At 36.7% G+C, this 16,150-nt stretch overlaps 1 protein-coding gene across 1 annotated transcript in view; it reads right to left on the reverse strand.

Moving 5' to 3' along the window:
• CEP170 (centrosomal protein 170) overlaps positions 1-16,150 on the reverse strand; it is a 140,351-nt gene that overhangs the window by 74,678 nt on the left and 49,523 nt on the right. Inside the window, exon 8 of the mRNA XM_049776649.1 lies at positions 5,090-5,566. Coding sequence (XP_049632606.1) covers positions 5,090-5,566 — 477 coding nt within the window. The remainder of the gene's footprint in view (positions 1-5,089; positions 5,567-16,150) is intronic.

Consider the following 16,150-nt stretch of genomic DNA (forward strand, 5'->3'; position numbering starts at 1 on the left):
AAATTAAATTAAAAAAAAGAAAACTTGAATAGGCTAATTAGAGGTAAGGACAATAATAGTAATTAAATCATAAGAGAAGAGGGAAATGGAAAGAAAGTGGCCAATGTACAGAGACAATATTAGTACTTTGGTGTGGGTAAGACTCTCTAAAACATATAAACAAACCGGATCTTAGAGACCAATTTTACAGCTGAACATTAAAAAAAGGAGGAAAATCGCAACACAAAAACATAAAAATATTTAAACCTATTTTCATGTTTGCTTCAAATATATGGAATATAGTTTGTAAGAGCTCGAAAAACTAATATCATTATTTCCTTCATAAATTCCTAAATAAACCCACTTCACGCATAACAAAATACAAAACCACTTTCTTAACAGAATTTCTGAGGACCTTTCTGTCCATAGATAGTAGTTTTGGAGGTTAATTCCTGCTCTGTGTTTGAGAGTGACTCTCCTGGCTGTGTTCAGTATCAGATGTGGTAAGAAAAGATCAAAGCACTCTGTGTACAAGGCAAGCACCTTATGCCACCTATCCAGACTTCTTTACAGAATTTAATTCCTGTTTCAACATAGAGAAGTTGTTGTAAAAAGTGGTGACAAGCCCTTCAGCATGCTTCTTTAAATTATTGATTACAAATTTCCTTTATATAAACGCACTTTCATCTGAGGTAAAATTATTAGCTCTTTTATTTCTAAAAGCTACATAGCATCAAAAATTGATCCAAAACTACTAGTGTTTAGGGGGGTGGGGAAAAAAAACTACTAGTGTTTAACTGACAAAAGAATAACTAGCACACTCTATATCACCAGTCTTTTTGTTTTGGCATTAACTGTACCTAAATATACTAAATTCTTTATATGATCCTAGTCAATAATTCAGGGTTAAAGTAACAGAAACTCTCCTAAATAATGGTCAATAGAACACTTGGCTGGAGAGATAGCTAAATAGGGTAATTACCTGCCCTGCAAACACTACATTCTTCCACAGCCAACTTAATGTACACTCTGAGCACAAAGTGGAAAGCCCACTAGATGCAGCCACATATAAAATATGGCTTCTGACTACTACTTTCTTTACTGTCCCAAAGCATATGTACTTTATAGAAGCATTCAAATTTCTACTGATGAAGTTTCTAAAGGTCAAATTATTATAAAATTGTTATTATCTGTTTAGAACTTAAGCATATAGATTAAATATTGAAAACTGTAGGAAATCTTTAATTAACAGTGAGTGGAAGTTATGATTTTGGGATGTAAAGCAAATGTATTTTGTTGAAAATATTTGGATCTATCTTATGTTATAATGTGTTTATGATTATAAAAAGCTTGAAAAACTTGTAAAATGGCTTGAAAATTAAAAAATAGTAATGGCTAGTAATAGTAATGGCAATAAACTAAGATGTAGGTCTTTCTTGTAAATCAACTCTAAATGATAGTTTATATAATTTATCATAGTTTTCAAATTTCAAGTGCTGTACAAAAATGAATTTGGATATAAATGAAACCTTACAAGATGACTTAAAAGTAATACACAGGCGGGCTGGAAAGTAGCATGGAGGTGGGGCATTTGCCTTGCATGCAGAGGGATGGTAGTTCAAATCCTGGCATCCCATATAGTGCCCCAAGCCTGCCAGGAGTGATTTCTGAGCGTACGCCAGGAGGAACCCCTGGAGCGCATCCGGGGTGTGACCCAAAAACCAAAAAAGAAAAAAAAAGTCATACAAAATACAAGACCAGAGCAATAGTAGAGAATAGGGTGTTATGTCTTGCATGCAGCCAACCAGGTCAGATCCCTAGCATTCCATATGGTCTTTGAGCCTGCCAGAAGTAATTTCTAAGTGTCAGGGGATACCTCTGATGCTGCTAGGTGTGACTCAAAACAAAACAAAACAAAAAAAAAAAAAAACAAGACAACAATACTGAAAGAGATTGTTTTAAAAAAATCTCTCTCTTATATATCATTATTTGCATATAAAAACAATGGACACTTCTTTGAGGAAGACCAACAACTGGCCAACAGATGCTCATTACTTATCATTAGAAAAATCCAATCAAAACAATGAGATCTACATCTTACAACAGTCAGATGGCAAATATCAAAAAATAAAGGGAAACAATCTCTATTGGTGGGGATGTGATGAACAAGAACGCTCATCGACTGCCTGGTGGGAATGCTACCTGGTACAACACCTCTATGGAAACCAGCATGGAGAATTCTCAGTAAACTCAAAATTGAGCTGCAATATGACCCAGCATTTCTTCTTTAAGGTATCTATCCCCAAGGACAGAAAAACATTAATCCAAAAGGACGTATGCACACCAATATCCATTGCAGCACTAAGTATAATTAATCAAGATGTGAAATCAACCTAAATGTCCCAACAACAGAGAAGTGGATTATGACAATGTGTGCATATATACAATAGAAAACTACATAGCTATTAGGAATGATGCAATCGTGCAATTTGCAGCAACATGGATGGAACTAAAAGATATTTTAAATAAAGTATGCCAGAAAAAAGATAAATACAGGAATGGTATTCACTTATATTTAGTATTTAGAAAAATGCATGAAGAAATGTAATGGTCTATATGTGAGTTGTCTTGAACACCGTAGGCCCCAGAGTATAGTGAGAACAGAAACTGAGTGGAAGAGGAGAGAAACACAAATATGAAAGCAGTCTCAGATGCATTGGCGTGTTAATAAAAAAAAAAAGACAGAACTAAATAGCCAACCTAAAGAAAACAACAATGGAATTAAGAGACCAAAACTTGAACACTCAACTTAAAATGGGCCTGTTATACTGGCAGGCTAGGGGACAGGGATAATGGTATCAGATACACATGGGGAACATTGGTGAGAAAGGTGAACATTGTGGTGGGATTGGCCCTGATTCATTGTATGTCTGAAACCCAAATATGAAGGACTTTGTAAACTCATACGATTTCAAAAAGAATAAATTTAGAAAATAAATAGAAAATAAAAAAAGCAACAGATTTCATAGTTTGCCCACAGTACAAGTTTAATGTTTCTAAGAGATTTGTTTTGGGAGGAGAGACTTGGGATTTTCTAAAACATAATATAATGTTAATGGCAAACATTGAGTTTTGGACTGTTGGATTATCTGAACCACCTGGCAGATGGAACCACCCTTAGAGTAACTGTTCCAAATGACCCAGTAGAGCAATTGTTCCAAAGATTCTCCTTGAAGAGAAAAGCTATGGAGAGACACTGCTCCAGAGATGGAAAGGACAGCACAAAGATTTTAGGATTTCTATTTCCAGTATATCAATAATTAATTATTCATTTATATTAATTGACAGTTCAGGGCAGAGAGACAGCACATTTACAATGCTTATCTTGAACTTGGTTCAATCTCTGATTGATCTCTGACATCTTTTATGGTCTCTTACTAAGCAATCCCAGGAGTGGTCCCTGAGTACAGAGCTAAAAGCAACCCAATAATACAGCTGGGCGTGACCCAAAATCGAAGCAAGCAAGAAAATTTGTCAGTTTAAAAATGGCTATAGGGCCAGGAGCAATAGTAGTACAGCAGGTAGGGAGCATTTGCCTTGCACAGAGCTGACCCAGATTTGATCTTATATATCGCATATGATATCCATGAGTACCACCAGGAGTGAGAATTCTAAGAGCAGAACCAGGAGTAATTTCTGATCAAAGCTGTGTGGCCCCCCAAACAAAACAAAACAAATTTTGTGAGTTTTAGGTAACCTATGAATAGTATATATGCATATATATAATCAATTATTTAAGATTGTAGAAAATCAAAGATTGTACAAAAAGCACATATTCCAGGGAGCAGAGTAATAAGTGGGTAAAGTATTTGACTTGCACACAACTTGGGTTCAATCCTCCAACTCCATGTATGATCCTCTAAGACAATCAGGAGCAATTCCCAACTGCAGAGTTAAAAGTACTCCTGAGGGATGGAGGAGGAGTAGAAGTAATAGCGGTAGGGCATTTCCCTTGCATACAGCCAATTTCTGGCATCCTATATAATTCCCCAAGCCTTCTATGAGCAATTTCTGAGCACAGAGCTAGGAGTAAGCACTGAGTGTTGCTGGGGTGTTGCCCCAAAACAAAACAAACAAAAAAAAGTACTCCTGAGCCACAATGTGGCTCCCCAAACCCCCAAAACAAAGAATCGATCATAAAGGACACATGACAAATGACAGATAATTGCTTTACAGAATAATTATAATTGCTTATGTTTATAATAAAATATATCCCAACAAAGAGTTATGTAATCATACTAGTATATTATTCAGAAGTAATTCAGAAGAAAATCATATATAGATATGTCTTCAATTACTTGATCATATTCTTAGGGTATGGTTAAGTCAGTGTCAGTCTGACATGCTGATGTAAAAGTATATTTATTGATATTTAGAAAATAAACTGAAAAAAAAAAGAAACTGAAATTCTGTAATTTTAAAGCTACAAAATGGGGAAAACGTTTTAAATGAATCCCAAAAGTAACCAAAATCTGTTTTATATAATGTATTGCAGTCTGAAATATCAACGAAGTGATATATTACCAAAGTAAACTTGGTCCACTATCAAGTGACAAATGTGGCTACTGACATTTTATAGAAAACATTACAAAGCAAACAGCATAGTTATTCCTTGCATAAAAACAAGATAAGATTTTTATCTTCTCAGAAAATATGAGCTGATTAATTATTTTTTTCATAGAAAAAAGATTTAAGGGTCAAATATTAACAGTCAATATGGTTTTGGTAAGAAAATGAAGGCAGACTATTTTAAATGAAGAAGTTCAAAAGGGATACTATGAAATGGTTTGGGGTCATTTTTTATTCTTCCATTTTTATTGACACACCAATACAATACTGTTAATAATAGAATTTCATGTAGATAACGTTCCAGTTCCACATATACCACCAGAATGTCTGATTTCAGCTCTGGAGTATTAAGGAAAAATATTATCCTTTGGGAAACAAGAGTTTTCTGCCATATAATTACTTATCTAACAGTATTTGGTAACTAAGAATAAACTTTCTTTATCACAAAATATGAAGCTCTGAAATGATCGATTAACTTTACCTTTCAACCTTTTCAAGTAAACTGGAACATCACTTTTAATACTTTTGGAATCCTCTTCTGTTCTTTCCCATACCATCTGAGGAGGGTTGTTCTGTGCTAGCCAGTCCGCTACTTTGTTTTCTGGTGCCATCATTCCTGTTTGAATTCCTGGTAGGTCTTGAGTTCCAGGAGAAGACTTTTTTGATTTGTGGCGCTGATCAGAAGCAAATTTCATCACATGGTCTTTTATAGTTACCTTTCCTGGGGTATTGTCATCAAATTCAATGGTAAATGAAGCATGTCCTGCACCTGCTGTATGAGAACTTGGTGTGTCTTTTGTTGGGATTTCATGAATTGTGCTCTCTGTTATTTGTGAAGGCTGTTGAAATTCTTTCGTAGGGATTTCAAAATAACTTGGTTCCCTACAAAAAGGAAAAAGTGCTTCTTCATTTGCAGCTGCAGATTGTTCTTCAGCTTGTTTGACATCTATGCTGCACCCTAATGAGAAAATAAAAAATAAAAAGAAAATTCAAAGTATTTGCGTGCTTCTGGCAATAAAGGGAGTATAAAAATGGTCACTGGCATTCTTAACAAGAAGGCAAATCAGTCTGGATTAAAAACAATGGCAAACATCAGAGAAAAAAATACTTTAATTTTAAACATGTCATTCATAAAAGATGCAATTCAAAAGACATTGCAAAGAACAGCAGAGCAGTTAAGAAAAGGACCTTGCCATGGTGGGGAGCATGCCTTAAAGAGTGAGAATGCAAGGTAGAGTTCATAGTAGAAGGGTCTACTATGAAAGGGACATGCATGGCAAATCTTCATTTGCATAATACAAACGACAGTGTCAAGAAAGAAAAGAGGGAAAGGGAAAGAAAAGGGGGAGTAGAAAGAGGGAGGAGTAAGTGAGAAAGAAAAAGAGCAAGAGAGTGGAATGTGAAAAAAATGTAAGGGGAGGGTGGTTGGAGGGAAGAGGGCAACAAGGAGAGTGAGAGAGAGACTGCTGACACTGGTAGTGGGGGAAATGCTCACTGGTGATGGTTGTTATATATATTGTTTAACTGTAATTCAATCACAAACAACTTTAACTGTGGGGAAAAACTGTAGTATGAAAAACTTTGTAACCATAGAGTTTAAATTAAAATTTTTTAATTTAATTAAAAAAGAGATGGATCTTACTTGACTAAGTACCCCTCTTCTTATTAATTTAAATACATAAATTATCAATGTGTGAAAGAACTTAAATCAAAAGCAAAATGGAAAACCTTGTTCACTAGTATTTATCTAGATAATTTTCTTCTCAAGACAGGAGAATGAAATATATAAAATACTTATAAACTTAAGTAATAGATGTTCAAATAAAAAACTAAACAAAGTCAATATGTAAGTAATTTCTGGAAGTAGTGATTCCATTTACATCTATTGAGATACTATTTCAAAATGCTTAAGCCTGTACAATGAGGACCTACGATCAACACTTTTTAGCAAAAAAAAAAAAAAAAATAAGGAGGGAGTAGCCAGCAAAATTAAACAATAGATGAGCTGCCATTTGACCCAGCAATCTGTCTCTTGGGTATCTATCTCCAAGATAGAAAGACATTCATCCATAAGTATGTATGAACACCACTATTCACTGCGCACTCAGTACAATAGCAAAGATGTGCAATCAACCTAGATGTTCAGCAACAAATGAGTGGACCATGAAAATGTGGTACATATACACAATGGAATACTACATAGCAGTAAGAAATGCAATTTGCAGCAACATGGATGAAAATAGAAAATATGTTAAATAAAGTAATCATGAAGAAGGATAAATACAGATATAAGTGATATCACTTAATGTGGCATTTAAAATAACTCAATGAAGAAACACAAAATTTGTGGGCTCTCAAATTCCATGCGCGCCGCAAATGGCCCTCCGTACAACATTTTGTGGCCCTGCCCTAGAGGAATTTTGTTTTGTTTTGTTTTGTTTTAGTTGTTTGGGTCACACCCCCAAATGTTCAAGGCTTACTACTGACTTTGCACTCATGAATCACCCCGACTTTGCCTCCTGCGGCCCACAGGTAAATTGAGTTTGAGACCCCTGGAATGGTAGATACTCTGAACACCATAAGTGCCAGGGTATAGCAAGAAGAAATCAACTCAAGTGGAAGAGGAGAAACACAAAGCCTTTACTCTTTGTTTGTTTGTTTGTTTGTTTTTGGTTTTTCGGGCCACACCCGTTTGATGCTCAGGGGTTACTCCTGGCTAAGTGCTCGGGAATTGCCCCTGGCTTGGGGGGACCATGTGGGACGCCGGGGAATAGAACCTCCGTCCTTCCTTGGCTAGCGCTTGCAGGGCAGACACCTTACCTCTAGCGCCACACTAGCCAGCCCCCCCTTTACTTCCTTTTTTTTTTTTTTTTTTTTTGGTTTTTGGGCCACACCCATTTGATGCTCAGGGGTTACTCCTGGCTATGCGCTCAGAAGTCACTCCTGGCTTGGGGGGACCATATGGGACGCCGGGGGATCGAACTGTGGTCCGTCCTACGCTAGCGCTTGCAAGGCAGACACCTTACCTCTAGCGCCCACCTTCCCGGCCCCTACTCTTTTTTTTATACCACAAAGAAACCTGCAAAAATGAAAATAGCAGGTTAGATTGAACAGGTGTTCAATCAACCTCACACTACAAAAGCCTATAGTAATATTCTAATGTTTTTATCCATAGAATTAAGTGCAGGACATAATTGGAAGCCAGTGACTCCCGCTGCAGTGCTTATGTATCAGTATGTTCTAATGCCTTAATTTTATTATACATAAAATAACTCTTTAATTTATTTGTCCACAGAGGTTCTTGGAGATATAGGTTGGATACCCTAATTTTGCAATTCAGTGCTTTATTATATTAAACTCCATATACACTGCTCATTATGACAATTTCTTGATAAAATACTTCAATTTATCCATTTCCTTTTGATTATGTCTTCTACTATGACCTAAAGCTTATAACCATTGAGACCACTGAAATAGACAACTGCACACCATAGACTTATGTTGCAGGTCCCACTCATTTAGTTTATTCTTGAAAATTACTATTTTCTTCTTTTTTCCTTCTCTCCTTTCTTCTTTTTCAATTTAAGCTATGGTACTATTATATCATAATGCCTACACTGTCAGTTTCTTTTCAGAAAAGGAACTAAGATACACAAGACAAGGTGGATGATACACATAGGGTAAACACCTCTTATAGTGCTCAGTATCATATTGCTAGTACTCTAGTCGTGTAAATTAATATTTATCCTAAAATGCTCCATGCACAATCTAACCCTGAAAGCTTCACTTAGCAAAGTTCACCCCTGCCATTTATGAAGTGCCAAGAAAACAGAAAACCTTTCCCCTCTGAGGGGCCAACCCAGATTATTTATTTTTTCTATCTTTTTTATTTTGCTCTTCTTTTATTCCTATCTATTTATTTACTTATTTTCTTAATTCAATTATTTCTTAAGCACTCCAACCTGTCCCATAGGGGTCAGGCCTCCAACTACCTATGAACAGATCTCTAATGCTTATCTATAAGTGGCATGATTTTGTATGCAGTGGACTCTTCTATGTTGACCTAATCTATACAGTAACAAGCCATGCCTATATTGTATATAGACCCTCTTATATATTATCCCTCCACCCACCCCCTCCCGTTCAAACTTCTATCCTCTCATCCCCTCAATCCTAATCTTTTATCTCTCCCTATTTAACCCTCTTTACCCTCAGTTCTTAACTTATTAGGAACTAAACTGAGTCCCTACCCCAATAAGCTACCATCCAGCTCCCAAAGTGAGAGAATACCCACTCAGTCCTACATCTCTTGCCTTGGCATGAAGCTGCAACCACCACTCCTGCTGATTCATTCTATGTGGCTCTTTTTCTCACACACACCCCTCAATATGGACTGGTGCATGCTACCAGATTCAGCTCCAGAAGGACCCCCAGCTCAAGGACACTACCCAACCCCTTACTGCTGCAAACCATTTCTCACTCAATAGACCACAGCGTGGGATGAAATGTACCCTGGATCTCATCTTCCCACCAATCTCAAAAAACTTAATGGGGATATCTATATTTTCTATGTATGTTTAATTTCTTAATAGTTATACCTCTTAGTGTGTCTATTTCCATATGTAAAGGCTACTTTCTGCATAACTTTTTTAAAAAATATTTATTTATTTATCTATTTTTCTTTGCTTGTTCTGGTTCGGCTTAGTATGAAATTCTAGAAGAGTCTTGCTTGGGATAAAATCTCAGGTCAAAATGAGGGCACAGGATAGTAATAGCCATAGTAAGAAGCCCACAGCCAACTACTTTTATAATTACTGTATTTTTTGTAACATAAGATGCACTTTTTTCCCCCCAAAAGTGCGTCTTTTGGAATGAATGCTACCTGTAGCTGGAGCCGAAGCCTGAGAGCAGAGAAGAGAATCTAAAAACTATGTGCGTCATATGGTCAGGAGCATCTCAGAGTGAAAAATACAGTACTTTATATAAAAAAAAAATCATGATTACAAAATTGTTCATGACTGAGTTTCAGAAACAGAATGTTCACCACTTTTTACAAGTGTATTTTCTACCACCAATGTCCCCAGTTCTGCTGCCACTCTCCTACCTTTCTCCCTACCTGCCTCTGAGGCAGACATTTTACTTTTCTCATATTCTCTATTCTTTTCTTTTTTGACCCTGTGGTTTGTACTATTGCTAATGAAGGGGTATTATGCATATCACTTTATACCCTTTCAGCAACCAGTGCTTGTCCAGAATGATCAGTTTCAACTAACATTATCAGAGTTCTTTACACTAATAACATTCACCATTAATTGTGGTAAGCTTGCTGGTCATCCTGATCCTCATCTATATTGTTTATGGGTATTATTACCAAACTATCTTTTATAGTTTTATATCCCACAAGTCAGTGAAATTATTCAATGACTATCCTTCTCCCTCTAATTCATTTCACTCAGCACAATAATCTCCATTAACTATCAAAGTATAAGCAAATTTCATGATTTCACTTTTCCAAACAGCTGCATAGTATTCCATTGTGTAGATGTACCACAGTTTCTTTAGCTACTCATCTGTTCTTAGACACTTTGGTTTGCAGATTCTGGCTATATTATATAGTGCATCAAAAAACATAGGAATACAGAGGGCTTTTCTTTTTTTTTTTTCCCTAGGTACTATGGAATAGCCGTAGGAGTGGTATTGCTAGATCATATATTTTCTGGAAATTACTGGAACTCAGTTTCTAATTTTTTGAGGAATATTGATATTGTTTTCCAAAAGGGCTAGACAAGTCTGCATTCCCACCAGCAGTGAAAGAGTCCCTTTCTCCCAGCATCCACACTCGCACTGGCTGTTCTTGTTCATTGAGATGTATGCCAGTCTCTATGATGTGAGATGATACCTCATTGTTGTGTAATACAAATGCCCTACCCAATGCAAACATACAAGGCAAATGCCCTGCCCACTGTGTTATCACTTGGCTCCATTATTGTTGTTTTGATTTTCATCTCCCTGATGATCAGTGATATGGAACATTTTATTTTCAGGTGAGTTTGACCATCTCTGTTTCTTCTTTAAAGAAATGTCTGTTCATTTTATCTCCCTATTTTGTAATGCAGTTAAATGTTTTACTCTTGATAAATTCTAACAGTGCCTTGTATATCTTAGATACTAACACCCTTATCTTGATAGCTATTTAATAAATATTGTAACCCATAATGGGTATCTCAGTATTCTAATCACTGTTTCCTTTGTGTTGTAGAAGCTTCTCAGTTTAATGTACCATATTTTCTGGCATAAAACACGACTTTTTAACCTATGAAAAACTTCTTAAAAAGTTAGGGTCATCTTATATGCCGATATATGGCATGCTGAAACTTACTCCAGCTTTAGGGAAAGTGATCCGCCCCCCTCTTACCACTGCATCCCATCCAGCTGCCAGGCATCATCACCCAGTCCTCTGCTTGTTCTGATTCATCAGGGCACGTAGAAGAGCGAAGTTACTGAGTGCTGCATCCCATCCAGCTACCAGGTGTCAAGCTGGTATGTAGCTTACCGGTGCTCAGTTCTCTGCTTGTCCTGATTCATCTTTCAGGGCACAGAGGAGCTGAGTTACCAAGAGCCACATCTCATCCAGCTGCCCGGTGGTATGCGGCTTTCCAGTGCTCAATCCTCTATTCAGCTTTTATGGGACACAGAGGGGGCACTCTGTCTCCCTCTAGCTGTCCTATTAATCACTGTACCCCAATAGCTTCTCTTGGAGGAGCCCCTCTCACTGTTCTCAATGTAGATCACAATTTAAAACCTCAGTCACTCACTATAAATGACAAATATAAAATGATTGTTGACACTCCAAAGTCTAGCTTTATTAAACATATATTTTGAGGGTGCTACCCTTTTTCTCTTACGTTTTTTAATTTCCATTTGGTGTGCGTTAAAAGAGAGGTAGTCTTATATAGCAAATATAGCCCAATCCCTATATTTTAGAAAGAAAAGTAAGGAGTCATCTTATACACCCAGTCATCTTATATGCCAGAAAATACAGTAGTACCATTTGTCTCTTTGTTTCTACTTGCTTAGCTAGTCATATTCCATCCTTGAAAATGCCTTTATCTTCAAAGTCACGGACATTCTGCCTACATTTTCCACTATGTACATTATGGTTTTAGAATTGATATCAAGGTCTTTAATCCATTATGATTTGACCTTTGTGCATATAATCTGAGTTCAAGTTTATTCATACAGCTGAATATTCCCAACTCCACTTATTGAAGCTTTCCATGCTCCACAATGAATTTATTTCTCCTTTGTTACAGGTTCATTAATTAAAAGGACTTAGAGATCAAAGAACTCTTCAATGACAATGGCAAGAGCTATAGCATCAAACCTAAATAAATGGGACTACATCAAACTAAAAAGTTTCAGTATGGCAAAAGGAACACGAGCTAACATTAGAAGGCAACTAACTAAACGGGAGAAATTTTTTGCATTCAACATATCAGATAAAGGGTTGATACCTAGGATATATGAAATATTCATGAAGGTTAAATTCAAAACCCCCAAAAACTCTATCAATAATTGGGAAGATGAACAGTCAGTTCTCTGAGGAAGATCAACAAATAGCCAACAGACACATAAAAAAATGTTCATCACCATTTATCCTAAGGGAAATCTAAATCAAGACAACAATGAGATATCATCTTATACTATTGAAGATGGCACACAGCAATAATACTAGGAACAATTTCTGTTGGTGAGGTTGTGGTGAGAAAGGTACTCTCCTCCATTGCTGGTGGGAATGCTGCCTGATCCAACCCTTCTGGAAAACAGGATGGAGGGTTCTCACTAAACTCAGAATTGAGCTGCCACATGACCCAGCAATCCCGCTTTTGGTATCTATCCCCAGGACAGAAAAACATTCATTCTAAAGAATGTATGCACACTGCTATTCATTGTATACACTCAGTGTATAGCTAAGATTTGAAATCAACCTAGATGCCCAACAAGAGATAAGAGGATCATGAAACTATGGAATAATACATAGTTGTAAGGAATGATAAAATTATGCAATTATGCAAAATGGATGGAACTAGAAGATACAGTAAGCCAGAAGAGAAAGGACAGAGAATAAGAGAATACTACTTATATTTGTTATTTAGAATAACTGCACAAAGAAACGCAATGGTCTAAACGGTAATTGTCTCGAACCCCGTTGGCTCCCAAGTATAGTGAGAAGAAAAAAACTGAGTGGAAGAGGAGAAACACAAGATTTATAATCTCTTCTACTTCAAAAAGCTCTTCAGCAACAGATACAGCTATTGAAATTGAGTATATGTCCAATCACCTGCTCTTTATAGATGTCTATAATAATGATCTAATATTTTTATCCATAGAAAGAGGTGTAGAGTGCATTTCGAAACCATGGACTCCCATTATAGTGCTCACTATAAGAAATTATAGTGTCTTAATTTTAATATGTCTATAATAACTTCTTGATCTTTTGGTCCATATTGGCACTTGGAGATAATATTTTTGCATTGCAGTACTATATTATATTAAACTCAAAAGAAAACTCATTAAGATATCTTGACAAAAGTTTTAATCCATTTTCAATTTAATCATGCCTGTTAATATGATCTAATGTTTATGTCCACAGATAACAAATGAATATGCAACTGCATTCTATAAACTCCTGTTACATTGCTCATTCAATGAGTATGTTATTGTAATTTATATTCAATTTACTGTAGTACCAAATAATACCATAGTTAAATGCTCATGATTTCAGTTTGATTTCAGGAAAGGAACCATGGTGTTCAATACCTGCTAAATGATATTTCATTGTGTACACTCTTCTTACAGTGCTCATTGTCATATCACTTAGTCTTCTAGACTTGAAAATGATGATTGTTTTAAGAATGCTCTATACACAATCTAACTTAGGAAGCCTTTCTTCAGTAAAGTTTACTCTTTAAATCAATGATGATTTGGCTAGAATATGGAAAACCTTTCCATCTGACTTGACGGCTTTATATTATTTAAGCATTGTGACCCATTCTACTCGGGTCAGCTTTTCAACTGCAACACATAGATCGATCCTCAGTATCTATGTGTGTGCGTGAGTGTATGTGTTGGCCACTTCAATGTCTGTAAATACATAATGTCTATCTATGTTGTATATTGACCTTCACCTGTTATGAATAACTTTTCTTCAGTCCCCACTTAACACTTTATAAATCTTTTTCTATCCCTTCACTCTCTCACCCCTGATCTGTTATTTCTTCCTATATTTAACTCTTTTTACCCTCAGTTTTTAACTCCTATGGAATCAGAACAATCCCCCTACCCCAGTAAGCAACCAAACCAGTTCCCAAAGTGAAAATACAGCTTCCAGCTTGAGAAGCTGCCACCACCCACTGTTGTTGCTGCTGCTGATTTGGTCTCAGCGGCCCCTTTTCTCTGAACTCCCTTGGCTGTGGGCTGTTTCTTGCTCCCAGATTCGGTTTTTTGAGAAACCCCCAGCTTGTAGGCCTCTATTACTATGATTTTCCTCTTAATTACTGCTTTTGCTGTGTCCCATAGATTTTTGTATTTGTTTTTCATCATCATTAGTCTTAAGGAGACTCTATTTCTTCCTTGATTTCCTTAGATCCAGCTGTTGTTGATCAGCATGTCATTTAGTCTCCAGGTGTTAAATTTTCTCCATGTCTTCTCTTTAAATCAATCTTGATCTTTGTGGCACTGTAGTCTGATAGGGTGGTTGGTGTAATTCTTATATTTGTGAATATATGGAAGTTAATTTGTGGTTAACTAAACTGTGGTCTATCCTACAAAATGTTCCATGTGCACTTGAAAATAATGTGTATTCGCCTTTTTAAAGATAAAAATCTATAGGGGCCAAAGAGATAGCATGGATATAGGGCATTTGCCTTGCATGCAGAGGAAGGTTGGTTTGAATTCCGGCATCCCATGTGATTGATCCCCCGTGGCTGCCAGGGTTGATTTCTGAGCGCAGAGCCAGGAGTAACCCCTGAGCACTGCCGAGTGTGACCCAAAAACCAAAAACCAAAAAAAAAAAAAAAGTCTAATGTATAGTTCTTCTAGTATCTCATTTAAAGCTCTATGCCATTGGTAGTGTTCTGCCTAGAGAATCTGTCTAGTGTTGATAATGGCGTGTTGAAATCTCCCACTCTTATTGCATTTCTGTCCATGTTTCTCTAGATTTTTGAGCAAAGCCTTACATGTTCTGCTAGCTCTATAGTTGGTGCTTAAATGTTGATCAGTTAGTACACCTTTTTTTTTTTTTTTTTTTTTTTGGTTTCTGGGCCACACTCAGTGACGCTCAATGGTTTCTGGCTATTCTCTCAGAAATTGCTCCTGGCTTGGGGGACCATATGGGATGCTGAGGGATCAAACTGCAGTCCGTCCTAGGCTAGCGTGGGCAAGACAGACACCTTACCGTTTGTTTCACCGCTCTGGCCCCTAGTACTTCTTGATCTATTGTTCCCCTGATCAATAAGTTGTGACCATCTTTGTCTCTAAGTACTTTCTTGAGGTTAAATGCAGTTTGTTCTGATATGAGTATGGCTGTCCCAGCTTTTGTATGTTTTCCAGTAGCTTGTTTTCTATCCTCTTATTTTGACCCTGTTTCTATCCTGAACTTTTAGGTGTGTTTCCTAGAGGCAGCAGATGTCTGTTTTGTTTTTTTTTTTCTGATCCAACTGATACTCAGCCTTTTGATTGTAATATTTAGTCCATTGACATTTAAATAAACTATTGGCAGAAAGGGCTGTTGTACCATTATAGGTTGTACCATCTATTGGGCTATGGATGTTACAACTGGGAATTTGGTGCAGATAATTGATCTTTGAGTAGTTTGTTAAGTTAGTGCAAATTTGCAAGTTTTTTGTTTGTTTGTTTTTGCCAGAGAATGTTTTTAATTCCTCCCTCCCATATAAATGAGAGGTTTGCTGGGTAGTGGATTCTAGGTTACAAGTTTTTTTTTGTTTGTTTTGTTTTTTGTTTGTGGTTTTGGGGTCGCACCCGGCAGTGCTCAGGGGAAACTCCTGGCTCCATGCTCAGAAATTGCTCCTGGCAGGCACGAGGGACCATATGGGAATCTGGATTAGAACTGATGATCTTCTGCATGAAAGGCAAACGCCTAACCTCCATGCTATCTCTCCGGCCCCTAGCTTACAAGTTTTTTTCATTCAGTAGATTGAATATGTCATTCCACTCTTTCTTGCCTGGATTGTTTCAGATAAGAGATCTAGTTTAATTCTTAGGTTCTATTTCTCTACACTTAAGGATTTTTTTCTCTGTTATTAATTTAAAGAGTCAATATCTCCCTTTGTTTTTTTGCCAATTGGATTACTATGATTTGGTGTTGTTATGTTAAGGTCTATTTTGCTTGGCATTCTTTTGGTCTCTTGGATTTGTACGGATCCTCTTTCCAGAGAATGGGAAAGTTCTCTTGTGTGCAGAAGAATAGTGGTTCAAATCCCAGCATCCCATATGGTACCCGAGCCTGTCAGGAGCGATTTCT

This window comes from Suncus etruscus, chromosome 7, assembly GCF_024139225.1.
Source record: "Suncus etruscus isolate mSunEtr1 chromosome 7, mSunEtr1.pri.cur, whole genome shotgun sequence".
Taxonomy (NCBI): domain Eukaryota; kingdom Metazoa; phylum Chordata; class Mammalia; order Eulipotyphla; family Soricidae; genus Suncus; species Suncus etruscus.